Below are 23,495 nucleotides of genomic sequence, written 5' to 3'. Positions count from 1 at the left end.
CGGATCTGCTTCTCCACGGCCTCCAGCTCGAGCTGCACCAAATGCAGCTCGAACGTGTCCTCACCTGCACTCAAAGGTAGACACACATACGCCATTAAAGCAAGTAACAGTGAGTAAAACAATGGTAATGTGTGTGAATAGAGTATTAGCAATGTAAGCGAGATTAGCGGCAACCACGCTGGTGATGCTAATGGGCTATATGCTAATAGCGGTCTCGGGAAATCAAAATAAAACTAGTGATAACAAGGCGCTCTGATTGTTTTTTGTTGTAGAATACGATAGGGGATATATTCACACGTTATAGAAACGAAAATGATGGTGTATAAAATTGATTTTAAGATAAAAAAATTGAAGATAAAGAATTAACTTGACGGAGCTAAAACTCAAAACACACCGATAATAATATTTTATTATTAATACACATAATAATTTTGTTAATATATGTAACAATGTCTAAATCATAATTCAATATATAAATATGTAATTAAACTATTACTGTATATTCAGTATTTAAACTCACTGATTAGTTGCATTAAGAATAATCTGTTTTATCTTTACTTTAGTTTAAGATCCATAACGCTTCCTACAGTGAAAAAGTCATCTGATCTGAATTAGGAGAGAAATACACTCAAACATAGTTTACAAGCCATAACAGATCTAAACAAATATGTGGGTGGCTTTTGGTGTGAGAGAACAACAGGGGATGGACTTTTACGCTGGAGGAAGCGTTATTATGGATCTAACATTAAAGAGGTATGTGAACTTGCGAGTACGATGTCAGACACTGTAATATGCTCTGGTCACCTCCCTGCTTACCGTGGCGACGAGATACATAGCAGACTGTCGTCACTCAGTGGCTGGATGTCTAAGTGGTGCCCGCAGAATAACATAGGTTTCATGGACAATTGGATGAGTTTTTGGGGCAGACCTGACCTGTTGAAAAGAGATGGTCTTCATCCCTCCTGGGGTGGTGCCGCTCTTCTGTCTAGAAATATGACACATAGTCTTAGAGTTTGCACTTGACTAACTGGGGCCCAGGTCAGGAAGCAGACAGACTGGCTAAACCGACCGTCTGCTAGCCGCCTCACGTCACAGAAATCAGTTAATTCTCAGCACATAGAAACTCTTTCACCTAGATATCACACTATAGAGACCGTGTCTGTTCCCCGAACTAGAAAATACAAAAAAATGTCCATAACAATTTAATTGATGTTCAACAAATAAAAAATAGATATAAAATAGATGAACACATAATAAAGTTTGCGTTATTGAATATCAGATAATTTTCTACAAAAGCACTTTTTGTAAATTAAATGATCAGGGGTGTAAAATATTTGAGTAATTTTAGATCATTACTGTACTTAAGTATTATTTTGGGGTATTTGTACTTTAATCAAGTAAAATTTATAGTGACTGTTGTACTTTTACTAGATTACATTTCTGAAGGAAAAATGTTACTTTTTACTCCTTACAATTTTATTTCAACTTGAAAAGTACTTGTTACATTTTTGCATTTTTATTTTATCTTACACATATTAAACATGGTACATGGAAGCTCAAACGTGAACACTAATGAGGTTTGTTTTTATGCATCAAGCACATCTGTTTCAGATTCGGTTATATTTTTCATCAGGTAAATTTCTGGCTTCAAAATGTCTTTACCAGCATATTAAGGTAGCTAAGTTTATTCATCATTTATTCATTATTTTTGTATGTTTTGATGTAGCCATTAGCTGTCTATGTACAATATTGGCTGAATTCACAAGACTGAGTGTAAACAAAATCAGTGATAAAAATTTAATACAATTAATGTTTTATTGGCAATGATTACTTTTTTAATTAAATGATACAAAAATCTCAAAAAAAAAAAAAGTAAAAAAACATACAAAGTAAACATCGGTAAAGTTTAAAAAATGTCTTACATCGATTGTTCTGCATAAGACATCAACAGGGGTTATATGGGTTACTGTCGTCTTCTCTTTGTGTAGTTTTTGAATCATCATCTTTGGACATGCCATACACTTGCCTTATATGCAGAAAAGTGATTATTTTTTCTAAAACTCTTAGTTTGTGTTCATCTGAAGAAAGGACGTTGTATACATTACAAGGAGTAAAGGATGGATTTTTTTTGTGTGTTCCACTGTTCTGCATATTAATTGTTGTTGTTGTTGCACTAGATCAGGGCTAGGCAAGTTCAGTCCTAGAGAGCCGCAGTCCTGCAGAGTTGTAACTAAGCATATATTTATTACCAATGTATTTCTAGTATACTTTTTATAAATACATTAAAAGTATGCTTCTGTTTAGCATATTTCTTAGAAGTATAACTAAGCATATATTGAATACAAAAGTACTTCTAGTATACTTTTTAGAAATATATTAAAATGCAATTCAATATATTTTTATTACCCTTCAAATAAGCATGTTGGGAATACAAATGTATTATAAACATACTACTTGAATTTCAAGTATATTTTTAATACATTTAATACTACGTCTTTTTCACCTGGGACACTGACCGGCTGAATGACACTTTCATTTATGCCCAGCTCAGACTACACGATTTTAGCCCGATTTTGCCACGATTTGACGTAGGGTGTCGTGGGGATTCGTAAACAACAATGGGTGTCGGGATGCAAGACTCCATCGTTTCAGCACGTGTAGTGTGTCATAGTGGACGACAACCGATTCCACGTCTGCGATGCTTCACGACATCACGACAGAAACATCAAAGAAAGAAAAATGCTGGCGAACTATAGCGGAAGCGCTTCAGCAATGTTTACACTCTTGTTTTCGGAAGTCAGTCACTAGTTCCGCCTTCTCGATGACATCACGCGCGTCGTTAAAGACGGCATGCGATGAATGGTCGGGAAGCATCGTGTAGTCTGACACGTTTCTTGTCCACGACATGACAAGATTTTAGGAGTCAAAATTGTGTAATCTGACACAGTGACTATCGTGACTGACAAAAATATTGTGTAGTCTGAACCCGGCATTAGATCGTTAAACTCCAGCTTGTTTGTTTTTCAGATCATCTGCGGCGGTGCTTCCGCAATGAGGAGTGAGTGCGTGCGCATGGTTGGCAGATTGCTTAAAATAAGCAAGACACACCGGGCAGAAAATGTATGAATTTAACAATGAAGCTCTGATTCGGGTATTAGAACTCTTGATATCTGGCAACCGCACTCATGAGAGCTCGCGTAGTAGAGGCGTGCAGAGCAGTCTGCAATAACATTTTCTCTCCTTTTTTTGACGAAAATAAAAAGAGGTTTTTGGTAAAGTTTTCATCTTTTTGAATACATTTTAGTCTCGTCTTATCTCGTCAACGAAATTGCATGTTGATTTAGTCTTAGTTATCGTTTATTGACCTTATTGTCGTCCCGTCTTAGTTATGGGAAAAAAGCTCGTCAACGAACATTTTTCGTCATCGTCTTCGTTAATGAAATTAACACTATATAGTGAAAAACAAATTAATAGGATTATCATTTTCTAAACTCCTCTCCAACTTCAGAATCAGAATCAGAATTAGCTTTATTCGCCAGGTGTGCGCAAACACACTAGGAATTTTTTTTTTTTTTTTTTTTTTCAGGTGCTCCTGGTACATACACACGTGCATACATACATACATTCACATCTGACATGAGAACAGAAAAAAAACATTTAAATAGGAAATTTTTTTTTTTTTTTTTTTTTTTCAGGTGCTCCTGGTACATACACACGTGCATACATACATACATTCACATCTGACATGAGAACAGAAAAAAAACATTTAAATAGTAAGACTTACCAAAAAATAATGTGTATGAATCTGGATCAGTAGATTTATGTACAGATTTGTGCATTTGTACTCTATATAGAACTGTATAAATAAGAGATATCCATATGTATTTACATAATACTTGAGAAAAAGGCAATAATTAAAGATGTAGAATGAATTACAGAAATTAATTACAGAACACAGGTAATGATTCATGTGTTAAGCCTGGCTCACACTACAGGATTTTAAGCCCAATTTAGCCCCGATTTTCCCCTCCCGAGAATCGGAGCAAAAATCTTGTCGAGCCCCTCGATCGCTCCCGATGTTCGGCGTTGATTATCTGGTAATGTGAGGCGTTCACAGATTGAATCTTGCACCTCCTGATCTGCTCGCACACAAATCGGGGCCGCCCCGATCATATCAAACATGTTTGATATTTAGGATTGAAATCGGGATGATGACGGCTATATGATTACATCAGTACTTTCACAATAGCCGATGCGCGACCGCAAAACAGCGACTGTACGGCTCCGTTAGATAGTGGAGATGGAGGAAACTGCTTCTTGACATTTTATAGTAACACGACTGTCTGTATAATGTGTCGAAAACATATCACAACCGTAAGGAGAAAGAGAAGCGCTGGAGTGAAATCGCCTCCGTTTTGAACGTGTACGGGGGTGGCAGTGGGAGTCACGTGAGGCGATCACGTGAGGCGCTCCCTCTGGCATGATAATCTTAATAATATCTTGTAGTGTGTGATGCGCCATGATGTTCAAATCTTGTGTGTGCATGTTTAAGATTTGAGAGAAGATAATCTGCAAAGATTCTCCTTATGTGTGTGCTGCAACCAGATTTCATAATTGGTTAGGATTTTAAAACTCCTGTAGTGTGAGCCCGGCTTTAGCTGTTTAAGCTGGAGATGGCATTGGGGAAAAAACTGTTTTTATGCCTAGATGTTCTAGTGCGCAGAGATCTGTAGCATCTGCCTGAGGGGAGAAGTGCAAACAGGTTGTGACCGGGGTGAGAGGGGTCTTTGATGATGTTTCCTGCCCGTTTCTTCACTCTGGAGCTGTACAAGTCCTGAAAACTGGGCAGATGCACACCAATGATCCGTTCTGCTGTCCTAACAGTCCGTTGCAGTCTTCTTAAATCTGATTTGCTGGCTGACCAGAGTCAATATGAATGTCCCACTTCAGGTCCTGAGAGATGGTTGTGCCCAGGAACCTGAATGACTTCACTGCAGCCACAGTGCTGTTCATGATGGTGAGTGGGGGGAGAGTGGGGGGGGTCCTCCTTAAGTACACGATCCTCTCCACAGTTTTGAGCGTGTTCAGCTCCAGCTTTGATTCCACTGATTAACTGCCATCAACTCATCTCTCATCCTACACCTCTCAACCCCCAAAGTCTCTGATCTATGCACTACTTGAAACACTGTTGTCTCCGCCTACTGGAAACTTTTTCAGGCTTTTGATTGGCCAACATAGCTTTACGGTTGAGATTATATCGCCACCTGTTGGTTTGGCATGCTCTTGACAGTGCTTCATAGTTTACATTTGCATATTCATGTGGACGGAGATTTTTTTCAAAAAACGGAAGAAGGAAAAACTCTGTTTATAAAAATACCCGTGTACATGTGGACATGGCCTTACAGTTTGTACTTGACTAACCAGATGATTACATGTTTTAAACGAGTCTACCCCGCAAGATCACTGTTATAAACATGAGCCATGTCTAAAAGCTAAAGGGGGAGGTGTTGCTACAGTTTATAACAATATTTTCAGTATTTCTCAGAGGGCGGGCTTCAAGTATAACTCGTTTGAAGTAATGGTGCTTCATATAACATTTTCCAGAGAAACAAGTGTTAATGATAAATCCCCTGTGACGTTTGTACTGGCTACAGTACTGTCTACAGGCCACCAGAGCCCCATACAGACTTTATTAAAGAATTTGCTGATTTTCTATCTGTGTTAGTACTGGCTGCAGATAAAGTCTTAATTGTTGGTGATTTTAATATCCATGTTTTTATTGATAAAAATGCATTGGGATCAGCATTTATAGACATTCTGAGCTCTATTGGGGTTAGACAACACGTGTCAGGACCTACTCATTGTCGAAATCATACTCTAGATTTAATACTGTCACATGCAATTGATGTTGATGGTTTTGAAATTCTGCAGCAGAGTGATGATATCTCGGATCATTATCTAGTCTCATGTATACTCCATATACACTGAACAAAATTATAAACGCAACACTTTTGTTTTTGCCCCCATTTTTCATGAGCTGAACACAAAGATCTAAGACTTTTTCTATGTACACAAAAGGCCTATTTCTCTCAAATATTGTTCACAAATCTGTCTAAATCTGTGTTAGTGAGCGCTTCTCCTTTGCCGAGATAATCCATCCACCTCACAGGTGTGGCATATCAAGATGCTGATTAGACAGCATGATTATTGCACAGGTGTGCCTTAGGCTGGCCACAATAAAAGGCCACTCTAAAATGTGCTCGCCCTGGGTGTTATGGACGGAGACTCACACAGAAGGTTAGGAATAACAGAGGAGGTTTATTTGTGGCAACAGATGTTGGTGGTAGACTGGTAGGCAAGTAAGCAGTTCAAATGGAAATGCTCAATAGTGATTGAGGCGTGGGAATGAGTATGCTTGCCCTTGCAGGAGTCCGTGGAAGAGCAGATGGTGGAATGGAAGGTGGCACACACCTCGCCGTAATAAGGACTGGAGGGGTGTTCCCGGAGACGTAGGAGGACACAGAACTACACGATTTTTGTTTAGAAATTTTGTAGAAATGATTTCTGTGCAAGGCAATCATAAAGCAGTTCATAGGCATGTAATAATGTTTTTGTCAGAAAGCTGAACACAGGAGCAAAATTATTACTGAATGTTTTTATGTAGTTACTATTGAATCTTATTTTTTACGTTGTAAGTTAAATGTCTTGAGAACCAACTGGATTGTTTTGTGTTTTGGAAGTCAATGGGGGGAAAAAAACCACGACTCCGGTGGGACTCGAACCCACAACCTTTGAATCGCTTCGCTAGATTTGCCTAGAAGTCCAACGCGCTATCCATTGCGCCACGGAGCCACCTGTTGATCACTCCGAACATTACAGCTATTATTTATCTCAGCCACAGTGTAAACCTATCGTGATAGGTGTTTTCTGAGTATTTGTAGCTTTAAATGGTTATTGACCCATTACATTCAAATATTTATCTTTTACGGGTTATTTTAGATCGGCGTTGTTTGTTTGTCATGCGATGCTGTGATTGGCTGAGACGGGCAGACACGTGACACGGAAGAGAAAGCGGTAGTGTTATTGAGACTTCTTCACCTAAACAAATAAACAAAGTTCACAACACATATTTTAGTATATGGTAAGTTTTAATAAGCCTGTTGTATCTCAACGATCGTCCGACTCTAACCGCGAGGAGTTCTGCATGAGGACGGGTTTACATTTGTTGTCATGCGTTTTTACTCTGAGAACCGTAGAGCACCAGTCTGGCTTTCATAATTAAGGCAAATACATTGGAACTTTTATTTTGTATAAAATCGATTATTTTACCGGTAAAGTTTAGCTGTTATTTATTCAAAAATGATCTGTTTACACGTTATTCGTAATGTAATGTTGTTTGGAAGTTTAAAAGAGGTGTAAAAGTAAAACGTGTAATATATTAAACTTGATTATTATTGTTTTTATTTTAGTTTTTGATGGAAATGACTATATAAATGCTGTCTTTCTGATTTCTGCATGTGAAAGCATGAGTGGTCAGCAGGTGTCGCGCGCAGCCACCGGACCTAAGGGAGACACGCAAGTAATGACGCTCACAGCGCTGCAGAGGGCGCTAGTCAAGCAGCTCATTCAGTATCCACCTTATATTTTTAACCTGCACGCGGCTGTTTGTAACTGAGTGGGCGAGACTTCCGGTGTCGTTCGCTGCCAGTTATTTTAACTGTTTTGATGTTGCAAACTGCATGGCATTTCTTATCATATAATTTCAATTCATTATCAGGATCATAAACAAACTGGCCTGTAGCACAAATAGTTTTAGCGTTCACTGCAATTCTTTTAGTTATTTACCTAGAATCAGAAGTCTGCACATTCACAGAAAATAGCTTCCCCTTGCAAAGTAAAGTCGATATACTGCAGCCCAGCAAATATTTATGCTTCATTCACTTAAAAATCAATGTTTGCATTAGTTAGTAAATTGCAAGTGGTGTTGATTTAAAAGCACACGCACAAAAACAAAGCATTTGACAAAATGAAGGTTGTGAAACTTTAGTAATATGTCATAGTAATGTAATGAATTAAACTTAGCATTTTGCATACAGGACGAGTTTATGCCTTTCAATTCTTGAATACACACAATGCAGAACAAACATGAGGTTATGTGCTTGAAAATTGAATTCCAGACCTCCAGAAAGTGTTTGACACTGTAAATCATTCAATACTTTTAGACAAGTTAGGTGTCATGGGTTTTTCAAGTAAAGTGATAGCCTGGTTGAATTCTTATTTAACTGGGAGAGTTCAGAGAGTAGAAATTGATGGTGTTCTTTCTGAGGAAACGTTTGTTGAAAATGGAGTCCCTCAGGGAAATGTTTTAGGCCCTCTTTTGTTTCTTTTATATATTAATGACATGCAAGCAGTTTGTGATTGTAATTTGTTTTTATATGCTGATGATTCTGCTTTATTCATTTCAGATAAGGATGTTGGTAGGATACAAGTGCAGGAAAAACATAAAACATAAAACTAGGCAAAGTCTCATGGATATTACATTATGTCGTTTTAAAATTATGTATGGCCGTAGGTCTTTTAGATATTCTGGGGCACTTTTGTGGAATAAGTTACCTCTGGACATTAAAGGTATTTCAAATATGGTTAGTTTTAGTTTAAAAGCTAAAAGTTTGTTCTTAAGTAGGTTGTTTTGTTGATGAATTTGTAGATGTGGAATTTTATTGTAATTTTTGTATTTATAATGCAGTGCCAGTGTACCTGTTACCGGGAGTGACGTTTGTGCTTTACATCAAGGACCACAATGGAAATAAGTTTTGTTTTAAACTTTATTGTGTTATCCTTGACAAATAGAGTGTATTCACTACTTTTTTTGTCAAAAAAGTAAATAAATTTTGTATTTCACTTGGCAACATATTTGTTTTTTGTTTTTCAAAGCACACAGCGGTTTTAGAATTTACAACTGTATTTAAGTACCCAGCTAGAACGTTCTGACAAGGTTCTCTTTAAGTTTTCAGTACTAATAACGTTAATTGTATGTTGGCTCAAAGTTGATATTAAAGCCGGGCTTTAATAAAGTCATCAAAACAATAGCACAAAAACATTATGCATGGAACGATTTCATAAACATTTCAGTTGGATGTTCGTCTAATGTATCAAACCTGCTACTTGTTACAGATGGTTGAAAGAACATTCAAAGTAACATTCTCATAATGATTACAAAATGTTACAATCGAACATTCCTTTAATGTTTTCTCTTATGTTCACATAACCAAGAAAGAAAGTTCTGAATGTTCTCAGAATAACATTTTTGTTACTCAGTGGGAATGTTAGCAAAATGTTCTTTTAGTGAACGTTCTTGTTTTTGTTAGCTGGGTGGTTCCCCCCAAAATGTTGGACCCCATTGACTTTCACTGTATGAGCCAAGAAAGACACGCAGTGTCCAGTATTCATATTAAAGTCTTCACTTTAACTTCTATACATGGTTAAATAACCTACTGATTGATAATTCAAATAAAAATGAATGTGTTCATCAGTAGTTGATGTTAAATGCTGATCAGACACTAGTGCAAGCCTGTCAGTGTTCAGGTGCGAGGACAAGTGCTGCAAACGCTCGGTGAGGTTTAGAGAAACACGCATTTCTAAGGCTCTAGACTCGGGGTGTCAAACTCATTTTCACTGAGGGCCACTTCAACATTATGGCTGCCATCAAAGGGCCAGTTGTAACTGTAAGACTGTACAAATGTTACTACTCCTTAACATATTGTTAAATAACTGTCTCTTTATTTTATTATTACTTATTTAAGTTACAAATATTGCATATGCATTTGCATATATGTAAAAATATATGTTATTACTCTTATTTATGACAAAACATATATTCTCTGTAAATATGTTTCATTGTCTTGCACAGTTCTGCTTCGCAAGTAAATGTATCTTGTTTCAAGGATGTTTAGGTATTTTATTCTATATTTACTTGATTAACTGCCATGTTCCCCAACCATGTTGAATTCATGTTGATGTGCATGAAAGTTTTGTTACTACAGCAACAGTAGAGTTTTCTTTCAGAATCATCCTGGGTCCAATTCGATTAATATTAAAATAAAGTAATGCTTGATTAAGGCATCCAGCGCTCTGATGCTGTTGTAATGTTGTTGGTTCACAAAATCTAAATTGTGTAGCCTAAGTATTACCTGTAAGCTATAGCTAAGCTATAAAGCTATATCACAGTTTATCTCATAATCTTACAATTTAGTATGTCATAGGATACTTCAAAATTGACAAAGAGGTGAAATTATAATATAAAAAGTCAAAATTTTGACACTAAATCAGAATTCTAAGATAAAAGATTGAAATGACATAAAATCATAAATGTTACATAGAAGTCAGATTTTATGACTTTTTGGCTCACAATTCTGATTTTTAATCTCATGATCGTGACTTTTACTTTTTAAATAGTTTTGACTTAATATGTCATAATTTTGACTTTTATGCCATAATTATGATTTACCAAAGAATTTTATTTCTCAAATGGCAAACATACACAGCAGCCCGCTTTATTTAGCGTTCATGTAAACACTACATTCAGATTCATCAATCGGAATGAATTCAGTCCAATTGAAAGAAAAGTTGTGCATGTAAACAAAGCCAGTGTCAGTTTAGTGGCCAGGTATTCCAGTTATTAACACTAGATGTATTTATCATTTTACCTCCTGATGCTCTTTTGCAGGTCGCTCAGGGAATTTGTTTACTATCCTATAGCTTCTCAAAAAAAATGCCCTGTGGAGGATCAGCGGACATACCACGCTTTAGCTAAAGAGGCCTTTGAGATCAGCTTGTTAACAAAGACGACAGGAGACGTCGTCACCAAGTTGGAAAAGTTTCGCGATCTTTTATTCCCGACAGCTACCTTTTAATGGAGTTTGGGCCTGTCTTGTTTATGCTCAGCAATTTTGCGAAGGCATTGGATGTTTTTGTAAGGCACCACAAGTCTGTTTGTGAGGCGTTCGAGAAAGGCGTTCGATGTGGTTCGTGCTCAAATCACGCAAAGTGTATACCGGCGTTCCAGACGGACATGGAAGTTCTCGCAATGGAGATGCAGAAAGCAGATCATTCACGTCCGTTTTCCTCCAAGGAGAATCCATCTGGTAGCCGATCATCTTTAATTCTGTCGATCAAAGTTGTCGCACTGTTGATGAACAAAGCAGCCTTGCATCTTATGAGCTGGTTGATGACTTCAGCAATGGTAGTCAAGAAGCAAACATCGTCAATCCGAGCAATCGAAGTAGTGCTAATCCATCTGTTGCCAATACCTTTAGAAACAACAATGGAAACCCTAGTCAATGCCAATTGATGCAAGAGCTCGCCACAACTGAAGATGTTGAGGACAACCCATCGGAAACATCAAAAACCCAATGGAGAGACAATCAGAAGAACCAGAACTCAAGAACGTCTTTGAGTTCCTTCAGCAGTGGCTCTTCATGGGAACGTGTTTCAAGACATAGAAACCAAGGAGGACGTTGCAGATCCCTCTCATGATAGCATCGATGTTGGTTGTACCAAAGGTGGAAGGACTTCTTTGCTTTCCCTCTGTGATAGCTCCGCATCACATTCTTCTTGGCAAAAACTCTCTATAAGCCCCATCACTAACGTAGAACGTCTTCAACGTCTTGAACATCAGTCTCAGAGTGGCATAGAAACCAAGGAGCATGTTATAGTTCTCTCTCATGATAGCATCGAAATCAACAACAATGCAAAGGTTGGTTGCACCAAAGGTGGTTCCCCTGCTAAAATTGGCATTCCAGGGGCTAAATATCACGTTATTGGAGTCGCTTCAAACCGCGGACATGAAAAACAACCCGCGGCAACAGTGTTAATGTAGCCCAATTCCGCGGGAAAATCATAAAAAAAAAGAACTGAGAAGAATTATCTCGTCTTATTGAGAAGCGTCTCTCAATTCACGTGCATTGTTTGCAAAAAGATCCAGGACAAAGGACAAAGAACTCGTCGTCTTCAGAAATCTTTGTTGTTCAGCGTTTGTTTTGATGTGATACAAACATGATGAAATTTAAGGCAGTTTAACTAATAAACATCATCAGTTTTTTGATAGCATTAAGATTTTTAAAAAATGCATAAAAAAACATTAAGGTTTTTCCAGAGGGGATTCTAGATTTCTCTTTTCATCAATCCATGAATCAGAAAATACTTTCAACAGACAGGAAACAAACACATTTTTACCATGTTTTCAGGAGTAAAATGGATAATTTTTAGCATATGGTTAATATTTGAACAAACCCCTCAGTAAAATCCTTCAGAATATAGAGAGGAATAAAACTGCTAAGTTTGGTGTCTGTAAGTGCTGCTGAAGTGGAGATAAAATTTTATTTAGTGGCCTTTAAAAATATGTATTGTAACTGAAATCAACAGAGGCAAATAGACAAAATGCAATAATAAAACCAGGCAGATGATATATCAACAAACCCTTCTACAAAAGCCTTCAGCATATAGAGAGGAATAAAACATTGTTTTGTAGCTTCTTGCTGAAAACTAAAAACATTTAGAAAAATATTCCATCAACTTTCCCATTTTTGATTTTCTCCCAAACCGTTTTTTCTCCTCAGGATGGATAACGGCCAACGGGAAGAGCTTGATGTACCTCACTCGCTCCTGAAGCCCAGATCCAAGCTGCCGGACTCTAGCAAATCAGATCATATATAAATAGAGCAATATCATGTGGAGGGTATTCAGCTTTTCATAGTCGTTTCGGTGTCCAAAACTGGCTTCATTTACCGGAATTTACCCAAATATAAAATGTGTTGCTATAAAATGTCAGATTATTTATTTATAAAAATTTCAAAGTTCATATGTGACCCTGGAGCACAAAAGCAGTGTTAAGTCGCTGGGGTATATTTGTAGCAATAGCCAACAATACATTGTATGGGTCAGAATTATAGATTTCTCTTTTATGCCAAAAATCATTAGGATATTAAGTAAAGATCATGTTCCATGAAGATATTTAGTAAATTTCCTACCGTAAATATATCAAAACTTAATTTTTGATTAGTAATATGCATTGCTAAGAACTTCATTTGGACAACTTTAAAGATGATTTTCTCAGTATTTAGATTTCTGTTCCACATGATCAAACAGAGTCATATGACAGTGTCATCATTAATGCCACGGCGTCATGTGACTGAAACCATACACACATATATATATATACACCTTTGCTTCTTGACTACCAGTCAAAAGTTTTTGATCAGTAAGATTTTTAATGTTTTTGAAGAAGTCTCTTCTGCTCACCAAGTCTGCATTTATTTGATTCAAAATACAGCAAAAACTAATTTAAAGCATCCTTGCTAAATAAAAGTATTAATTTCTATAACCCCCCTATAATTTCTATAATGTACTCAACTAAATATTGATAATAATAAAAATAATAATAAATGCTTCTTGAACAAATGATTTCTGAAGATCATGTGACACTGAAGACTGGAGTAATGATGCTGAAAATACAGCTGCGCATCACAGAAATTTATTACAGTTTAACATATATTCACACAGAAAACTGATATTTTAAATAGTACAAATATTTAATATAATATAAGGTATAAAAGATAATATAAGATCTAAAATATTAAAATGATACAATCTATTACAAATAGTCCTAAATAAATCAAAGTGCATTAATCACAAATGAAAAGTTATGGAAGTTCTTTGGTTTACGGGTTGAGAACTCCTGAGGAGACTGATACAGCAGAAAGTGCTTGTAAACACACAGCATATGGAATAATAACCAGTGGATGTTAAATGAAAGCATTAGAATCTCTCGTGGTCTCAGAGCTGGTGTTGATTTGAGCTCTTCTGATCCACACGTTCTCCTGAGAGCAGGCGGCGGAGTCTGAACAGAAACGAGGAAGTCCTGGATGTTAAATGCGGTGTTCAGTTCAGATATCTGGGCATGAAGGCGCTGCTGGCGTTGTGTTGGGTGTTTCTGCTGCTTCTGACTGGAAGATGCTCTGCACAGATGCCGTACGTCTTCTGTACTGCGTTCTATGTGCTTGAAATAGTTTTATGTCAGATATTGTTTGGTTTATTTCAAACATTTTTTCAGTTTTAGGTAACAATAGTTACTAGCAATGCTTGTTGAGACAGTGCTGAAATTCATGTGTTTAAGATAAATGTAAATGTATTTGTTTTTTCACTATATTTCATCACAGAGCATGTTTTATGCTTTAATTGAAATGAGTGGTGTATGACGTACAATTGTTACTAGTAGCTAGTTTATACATCATGAATACGGAAACATGTTGAAGCATTTAAAGCAGTTTTATCATGAACTTCAGTTCGTCTGTAATCTGATCTCTCATGTAAGAAAACAATGTTGTGCATGTGCAGTAAAACAGACCTGAAACACAAGTTTTCAGTTGTGTGGACGTTCACTCAGAGATCAGTCATTACACAGCATTTAAACACTGGATTTACAAAAATCCTTTCAGCATTTAACATCAACTATTGATGAACACATTCATTTTTATTTGAAATATCAAATAAAATATATATAGACATATATATATATATAGACTTCAATATATAGACAATATCATTCGAAAACATGCGGCTTGTTTGATACATGTAAATTAAATTCATAGAAAAGTGTACAAACTACACAGAAAATGTGCCGAAGTTAAAGTTTGAGCACTCTGACTTTTAATTGAGTAAAATATTGACAAAGTATCAAACAAACATTTACTAAATTCACCAGATGTTAACTGAACCAAAACTGTTTTTGTCATCATTATCGTTATTATAATTATTTATCATAATTATGGCTTTTTCTCTCATAACTGACTTGTTATAATTTCAAAATTTTAACCTTTTAATGGGTTAATATCATTTATAATAATTTATGATATAATTTATAATAATTTAACATTTTTGTCAATTGACTGTCATAATTTTGACTTATTTCATAATTATGATTTTTTTTATGCCATAATCTTGACTTTTATCTGATAATTATGGCTTTAAAGTAATATTTTGACTTTTTAATGTCAAAATGATTTTTGTCACAGTTGTGACTTTTATTTCATAATTTACTTATCATAATTTTGACCTTTTACCATAATTATGGCTATGCCATTTTTTTGTCGTAATTTTGACTTTTTATCCCATAAGTGACATAATTTCAGCGTTTAATCTTATAATTATGACTTTTGTTGTAATTTTTACTTTTTTATCTCATGGTTATGGCTTTTTGTCATGATTTTGACATCTCATAATTGACTTTTTAGGTCATGTTTTATTTTTTATCCCATAATTATGGCTTTTTGTCATAATTTTGGTTAATCTTAACTGACTTTTAATGTCACAATTTTGTATTTTTATCTCATAATTACTACTGTTTATGTCAGAATTTCAATTATTTATCTTATAATCATGACTTTTTGTCATATCAATTATCTCACAATTATGACTTTTTGTCATAATTTTGGCTTTTTATCTAATAATTGCCTCATAATTTTGACTTTTTATCTTATAATTATGACTTTGTATGTCATCATATCAATTATGACTGTCAGAATTTCAATTATTCATCTTATAATCATGACTTTTTGTCATATCAATTATCTCATAATTATGACTTTTTATCTTATAATTATGACTTTTTATGTCATCATATCAATTATCTCATAATTATGACTTTTTGTCATAATTTTGGCTTTTTATCTCATAATTTTATCTCAATGCATTTTTCTAGTTCTTAAAAGACTAAGACCAAGTACAGATAATTTAAGGAATAAATTTAATGGAACACAATGTCAATACGCTCTCTAAAAATCAACTCCACTGAAAGGGAAAACAAGTTTTCATTCCCCATTCACAGATATTTGTCCTTGTTTTAAGCAGAAACTCATTTTTGTTCAATTTCTCAGAAAACAAAACTTCATAATTTAATTTAGCTTCTCCAGTAATTTTTCCTGGATGTTTAACGATTTGTATAGTAAAACAATACAGACATACTGTGGAAGATATTCGATTTTTGCAGTGCATGCAACATTTAATGTCATGACTTTATGAATTTAAGCATATGACTATGCATTCATGAGGCCATAACTTGTGGAAAGAATTAAGACTTTTAATACTCACAGAAACCTTGTGTTATCAAAAGTAAGCTTTAGATGAGTTTGAGAGCAGGATACTGTGCATTATTTTTGTTAACAAAGTTAAATATTGAGTGGATAAAAAAATTCAAGCACAAACAAAAAACTTTTTTTTTTTTCAACTTTATTGCAATCGTTTCCATTGAGAAACCTGTCAAATGCATAAACTATTAAAACACTGAACCAACCATCCAAGAGAACGAAAGCAAATCATTTAGAGAGAAGATCAGAAGAGTAACAAAACATTTGCAAAAGGTGTTAAATAAGGAAAGAGTGACTGAACACACTTGTGCTTCTGACTTGCATAAATCATGAGTGTCGCTCAAACGATGTGCCTCATATATAGTCATGGCTCTTGATTGATTGGTCCGTTAACTCTAATGAAGCGCTAATATATGAGTGAGTAACTGGTGCAAACCTACGATTATCATCGAAACCTACTGATCTCTTTCCTACCAATTTAACTTCCTTCACCAAAAGATTATTCATAAAATGACAAGAAACAAACCTTGATGCCTTATTATATGAAATGTGAGACCAAACGATTAGACTAAATAGAAAACCAAAGCATGGAAGCAAAGATATCCGTGAACTAAGTATTGAAAGCGTTATGGTATTACCTTAATAAAGTTAAACTATTTAAAAGCTTGACTGCATGGATTCAGCTTCGAGTAAATCTTCCTCTGTTAAAGGAATAATTCTTTTCGCAATGCTGAGTTTACATCTCACAATTCTATTTCTTCGTTTCCACCATGAAAAAAGAAAACATGACATTTTCTCACAATTGCCGGTTTACATCTCCTAATTCTGAATTTATATCTCGAAATTCTGACTTTCGTTCTCAGAAATGCCATTCTGACTTTTACTTGTAATTCTGAGTTTACATCTTGAAAATATTTTTTTTCCCACAAATGTTTTATTTATTTTTATTTTATTTTCATTTTTATATCTTCCAATTCTAAATTGTGAGATATAATCTCAAAATTACAAGAAAAAAGTCAGGACTGCAATATAACTCAGAATTCTGACTTTTTTCCCCACAATCCTGAGTTTACATCTCACAGTGCTTTTTTTTTTTTTTTTCTCACCTCAAAAATGTCAAAATTGTTTTAACTACATTTCTGACTTTTGGGCTCAGAATCGCCAGAAAAAAGTCAGAATTGCAACATTTAAACTCAAATTTACAACAGAACAAAGTCATAATTCTGAGTTTACATCTCGCAATTCTGTTTTGTTTTTTCGCCACAAAAATGTAAACTCAGAATTATGAGGAAAAAAGTAAAAAAAAAAAGTGAGATATTAACTCAGAGTTATGGATTACTTTCTCGCAATTCTGACTGTTTCTTGTAATTCTGAGTTTACATCTTGAAATTAATTTTTTTTATCCTTTATACATCTTCCTTTTTACATCTTCCACGATTTTGTTGCAATTCTAACTTGTGAGATATAAATTACCAGAAAAACGTCTGCGATATAACTTTGAATAGCATTTTTTTTTTTTCGCAATCCTGAGTTTACATCTCTCAATTCTGTTTTTTTTTCACTACAAAAATTTAACTATTTTCTGACAATTCTGACTTTTTGGCATTTTTATTTTGCAATTACGCGTCTCAATCATGAAAAAAAAAAAAGTCAGAATTGTGAGATAAGTCACAATTACTTTACTTTTTTTGTCCCATGTCAGAAAGATGAAGGCTGTGTTCAGGCGCTGGAGGATCAGAAGACAGTAATGCGTCTTTGGCGCCGGATGTTTCCTGAGAGCGTGGGATTGTTTACGTCATGAGCAGGTGATGCACGCGCTGCAGCTGCTGCTGCGACAGGACGAGGCAGTGCGTCTGCTCCGCGCCGCGAGCGCAGGGAATCATCACCTTCCCCACCAGCACCGAGCCGCTCTGCTGCTCCGCTTTGGCCTGAGACACACACGTCTGCAGGGTTATTCCGGAACACACTCATGGAGCTATAGAAGTGTGTTTGTGCGCTCTTACCTTGACGAAAGAGGCGGAGGGGAACGAGGCGAAGTCAGACGACACACGAGCTCCAGGCCGCTGCGACACAATGTGCTGCGACACTTCAGCCTGAGACAAACACACACACCGTCAAACACCTTCAGAACACACTGTGCTTCATCAGAACACACTGTACTTCATCAGAACACACTGTACATCACACTGACCTTCAGTTTGTCCAGCGTGTCGCTCAGAGACTTCATCTTGGCCGTCTGTTCCAGCAGCTGAGCACTCGCACTCGCTGCAAACACGGATATTACACATTCATAGATTTATATACATATATCAACCGCCGCTCAGTTTGGAGCACAATGGTGCCGTTTTTTAAAGAAATTGATACTTTTTCTCTCATAAAAATTTTTTTTTTCTCTCATCAAAAAAAAAAGATTAATTGTTCCTCACAAAAAGTGCTATCAAAAAGTGTGTTCCTCATGAAAACTCCCCCCTTCCCCTGATGAGGGGGGGGCCCCCATCAAAAATATATATTTTTTATTTCTCATCAAAAATCATTTTTTTCCTTCTAATCAAAAAAATGTTTTCCCTTATTATAAAGGAATTTTCGATCATCAAAAAATCTCAAAAACTTTTCTTGTGTTTAAACATTTTCTTCTCACCAAAAAAAAAAATTACACTTCAGATTTTTTTTTTATTACTTTTAAAGACAATTTTGACTTCTCATAATTATGACTTATTGTCGATTTTTTTTTAAGGCATACATTTTTTTCTTGCATGGCGGAAATTTGCTTCCATAACAAAATGTTTTTTTTTTTTTTTTTTTTTAATTATAAATATATTATTCCAAAAAGGAAAAAAACCCACCACACGAGCTATGGAACCGTGTTAGTTGAGTCGGGACTGATTTTCTGAGCTGCTGCAGCTGATGTGATGCAGTGGTAGCTCACCTGAGGTTTTCCCGCTGATGTCGACAACTCTGAGGCCGGCGCTCATCTTCAGCAGGTTGTTCAGCAGCAGATCAGTTCTGCGGTACAGAGATCCAGCCGGAGCCTCCTCCTTCACTGCCGTCATGTTCACCGGCTGCAGCGGCGGCAGAGACGACAGCTGCGCTCGCATCTTCTCAGCCTGCCGGGGTCAGAAGTCACAGAGTGAGTGTGTGTGTCTGTGTGTGTGTGAGTGTGTGTGTTTTTGCAAAATACTCGATAATGTCAAATCGCACATCGTTAAAACAACAATTACGATATTATCGCAGACGATATATATCGCACACCCCTAGTGTGTGTGTGTGTGTGAGTGTGAGTGTGTGCGTAAGTGTGTGGAGCGGCTCACACTGACCTTCAGTCTGTAGTTTTCACTCTTCAGCTGCTTGATGGCGAGTCGCTGCACGTCGATCTGCTGTTTGAGGAGAGGAGAGTCCACCACCTGAACCACACCTGAGACGCCACTCACGCCTGCCGCCATTCCTCCTGAACACACATATTTCTATTTAGATTTACAGTTTTCACTTTCATTTTAGTTAAAGTTTTAGTAATTTTATTCGTTTTTTTAAAATAAATATCTACAAAAATATATTTTTTTAATTGTTTTATTGCAAACTAAATGACACTAGATGTCGTGTATCCCTAATATGTGACCCTGGAGCACAAAAGCAGTCATAAGTAGCACAGGTATATTTGTAGAAATAACCAACAATACATTGTATGGGTCAAAATTATCCATTTTTCTTTTATGCCAAAAATCATTAGGGTATTAAGTAAAGGTATTAATATATTATGTAAATTTCCTACCGTAAATATATCAAAACTTAATTTTTGATTAGTGATATGCATTGCTAAGAACTTCATTTGGACAACTTTAAAGGCGATTTTCTGATTTTTTTGCACCCTCAGATTCCAGATTTTCAAATAGTTGTATCTCGACCAAATATTGTTCTATCCTAACAAACCATACATACATCAACGGAAAACTTATTTATTCAGCTTTTATGACGTATAAATCTCAGTTTCAAAAAAGTTGACCCTTATGACTGGTTTTGTGGTCCAGGGTCTGTATTAATGGCCATAGTTTTAGTTAACTATAATAATATCAATGTGTTTTAGTATAATTGATATACTATCAAAGTTTTTGTTACATTTTTAAATTAGATTTGAATTATGTATTTTCTATTATCACTTTAATTGTGGTCCAAGTTTTAGTACTTTTTTTGTTCGTTTTTTTATGTCTACATAGTTTAATTATTTATATAGTTATTACATAGTTATTTTTAATTATTAATTTAAGTTAATTTAGTTTTGGCAATTACCTGAAATTACAAATAATTTTATTTCAGTTAATGTTTATTTTATTTCAAGTACCAAAAATATTTTTGTAATTTTAGTTCCCTTTCAGTCGGTCACTCTCCCTAAAAGAGCATTCACGGGTGTGTCTTTTTAAAGATGACGTTGTGTCTGGTAAACTCAACGTTGCGTCTTTTTAAAGACGCTGTTGCGTCTGGCAAACTCAACGTTGCGTCTTTTTAAAGATGGCATTGCGTCTTGCTACAGACAACGTATCACCCGTGCGTTTCTGGATGCGGTCGTTACCTGGCGTTGGGTGATGGTCACGAACACTACCTCACATGTCTGGGCATTAAGCACGCGGAGGTGGTGTTCGTGGATGAGTCATGTTCTCATTGCGGGAAGATGACCATCTCGGAGTTGCGAGCCAGGCTCCATTATCTCGAGGGGGGCGGAACTCCATTGCCTCTGCCGCGATCTAGTGTTTGTCCTGGCGGTAGCCAGGCGAGGGCTACTTCGGGCAGTAGCATGGGCGGTCTGAGGGTTACAGTGGTGGAAAACCCCTCAGGGAACCAACCCTCGGGGGACCATCGCTCCTTTTTAATTGTTTTATTGCAAACTAAATGACACTAGATGTCGTGTATCCCTAATATGTGACCCTGGAGCACAAAAGCAGTCATAAGTAGCACAGGTATATTTGTAGAAATAACCAACAATACATTGTATGGGTCAAAATTATCCATTTTTCTTTTATGCCAAAAATCATTAGGGTATTAAGTAAAGGTATTAATATATTATGTAAATTTCCTACCGTAAATATATCAAAACTTAATTTTTGATTAGTGATATGCATTGCTAAGAACTTCATTTGGACAACTTTAAAGGCGATTTTCTGATTTTTTTGCACCCTCAGATTCCAGATTTTCAAATAGTTGTATCTCGACCAAATATTGTTCTATCCTAACAAACCATACATACATCAACGGAAAACTTATTTATTCAGCTTTTATGACGTATAAATCTCAGTTTCAAAAAAGTTGACCCTTATGACTGGTTTTGTGGTCCAGGGTCTGTATTAATGGCCATAGTTTTAGTTAACTATAATAATATCAATGTGTTTTAGTATAATTGATATACTATCAAAGTTTTTGTTACATTTTTAAATTAGATTTGAATTATGTATTTTCTATTATCACTTTAATTGTGGTCCAAGTTTTAGTACTTTTTTTGTTCGTTTTTTTATGTCTACATAGTTTAATTATTTATATAGTTATTACATAGTTATTTTTAATTATTAATTTAAGTTAATTTAGTTTTGGCAATTACCTGAAATTACAAATAATTTTATTTCAGTTAATGTTTATTTTATTTCAAGTACCAAAAATATTTTTGTAATTTTAGTTCCCTTTCAGTCGGTCACTCTCCCTAAAAGAGCATTCACGGGTGTGTCTTTTTAAAGATGACGTTGTGTCTGGTAAACTCAACGTTGCGTCTTTTTAAAGACGCTGTTGCGTCTGGCAAACTCAACGTTGCGTCTTTTTAAAGATGGCATTGCGTCTTGCTACAGACAACGTATCACCCGTGCGTTTCTGGATGCGGTCGTTACCTGGCGTTGGGTGATGGTCACGAACACTACCTCACATGTCTGGGCATTAAGCACGCGGAGGTGGTGTTCGTGGATGAGTCATGTTCTCATTGCGGGAAGATGACCATCTCGGAGTTGCAGGCCAAGCTCCGTTACCTCAAAAGGGGCGGAGCTCCATTGCCTCTGCCTCGATCTAGTTCTCGTCATGGAGGCAGTCAGGCAGGGGCTACTTCAGGCAGTAGCACGGGTGGTCTGAGGGTAACAGTGATGGAAAATCCTCCAGGGAACCAACCCCCGGGGACCATCGCTCCTCTTGCACTCCGCAACCAGTTGAGCTGCCAAAGGAACGTGTTGGGCCCTCTACAAGGGGCGTACCAGCAGTATCCTTCGGCTTTCCTCCCGACGATTGGATGTCGATCGCTGCATCGGAGGGTGAGCCGGAGCTTCTTCCCGGAGGTGCATGAGAGGGCTTACCAGGTCGTGGAAGGCACCTTTTTCTGCCGGACACCGACCTGCTAGCTCCTTTGGTCCGCCCAATGGACCGGGTCCCTGCGTTCCACCTCGCTGCCCCACCGCAGGTACGTCGGTGGTCCCGCCGGTCCAGCTTGTACGGTGTCTGGGTGTCTGGCTACCCGAACGTCTCGCTGTCTCCTGCAAACCATCAGACTCGGCTATGCAATTCAGTTTGCCCGGAGTCCCCCCAAGTTCAGTGGCATCTGCATCACATCAGTGAAGGTGGCCGATGCTCCTGTCTTGCGTGCAGAGATCGCAGTCCTACTGGTGCAGCCCCTACTTCATTGTACCCAAGAAAGGCGGTGGGTTATGACCGATCTTGGACCTGTGTGTCTTGAAATGAGCCCTTCACCGGTTACCGTTCAAGATGTTGACACAGGAATGCATCTTCGGGTGCATCCGTCCCTGAGATTGGTTTTCAGCGATCGACCTGAAGGACGCATACTTTTATGTGTCGATCCTTCCGCACCACAGACCATTGCTGCGGTTCGCATTCGAAGGACGAGCATATCAGTACAAGGTCCTACCCTCCAGCTGTCCCTGTCACCCCGTATCTTCATGAAAGTTGCGGAGGCAGCCCTTGTTCCCCTGAGATAGCAGGGCATTCGCATTCTCAACTACCTCGACGACTGGCTCATACTAGCTCAGGATCAGTTGTGCGAACACAGGCACTTGGTGCACTCGCACCTCAGCTGGTTAGGCCTTCAGGTCAACTGGGAAAAGAGCAAACTCTTCTCGATGCAGAGGATCTCTTTTCTCGGTATAGAGTTGGATTTGGTCGAGCACGCCTCATGCAGGGACGTGCTCAGTCGGTGTTGAACTGCCTGAATATGTTCAAGGGCAGGATGGCGGTCCCACTGAAACAGTTTCAGAGGCTCCTGGGGCATATGGCGGCCTCGGCGGCAGTCACGCCGCTGGGGCTGCTCCATATGAGACCGCTACAGCACTGGCTCCATGGCCGAGTCCCGAGGTGGGCGTGGCAACGCGGCACCTTCCGGGT

The 23,495-nt window shown here is 37.1% G+C and overlaps 1 protein-coding gene and 1 non-coding gene across 3 annotated transcripts in view; both read right to left on the bottom strand.

Moving 5' to 3' along the window:
- Positions 1-6,761: 6,761 nt before the first annotated feature.
- On the bottom strand, positions 6,762-6,852 carry trnar-ucu (transfer RNA arginine (anticodon UCU)). Its single transcript is given in 2 exon segments — positions 6,762-6,797; positions 6,816-6,852. It is a non-coding gene; the product is annotated as a tRNA-Arg (tRNA).
- Positions 6,853-17,770: 10,918 nt separating this feature from the next.
- LOC107665752 (dynactin subunit 1-like) overlaps positions 17,771-23,495 on the bottom strand; it is a 54,397-nt gene continuing 48,672 nt past the window's right edge. For both annotated transcript variants that reach the window (XM_016456763.1, XM_016456764.1), the window contains 5 exons: positions 19,457-19,587; positions 19,069-19,246; positions 18,334-18,407; positions 18,146-18,235; positions 17,771-18,070 (listed from right to left, as the gene is read on the bottom strand). In XM_016456763.1, coding sequence (XP_016312249.1) covers positions 17,933-18,070; positions 18,146-18,235; positions 18,334-18,407; positions 19,069-19,246; positions 19,457-19,587 — 611 coding nt within the window. In that variant the 3' untranslated portion in view covers positions 17,771-17,932. The remainder of the gene's footprint in view (positions 18,071-18,145; positions 18,236-18,333; positions 18,408-19,068; positions 19,247-19,456; positions 19,588-23,495) is intronic.

The sequence above is a fragment of the Sinocyclocheilus anshuiensis genome, unplaced genomic scaffold (genome assembly GCF_001515605.1).
Source record: "Sinocyclocheilus anshuiensis isolate Anshui unplaced genomic scaffold, SAMN03320099.WGS_v1.1 scaffold1000, whole genome shotgun sequence".
Classification (NCBI taxonomy): Eukaryota; Metazoa; Chordata; class Actinopteri; order Cypriniformes; family Cyprinidae; genus Sinocyclocheilus; species Sinocyclocheilus anshuiensis.
The sequence above is the reverse complement of the archived record's forward strand: the minus strand, read 5'-3'. Positions and strand labels throughout refer to the sequence as shown.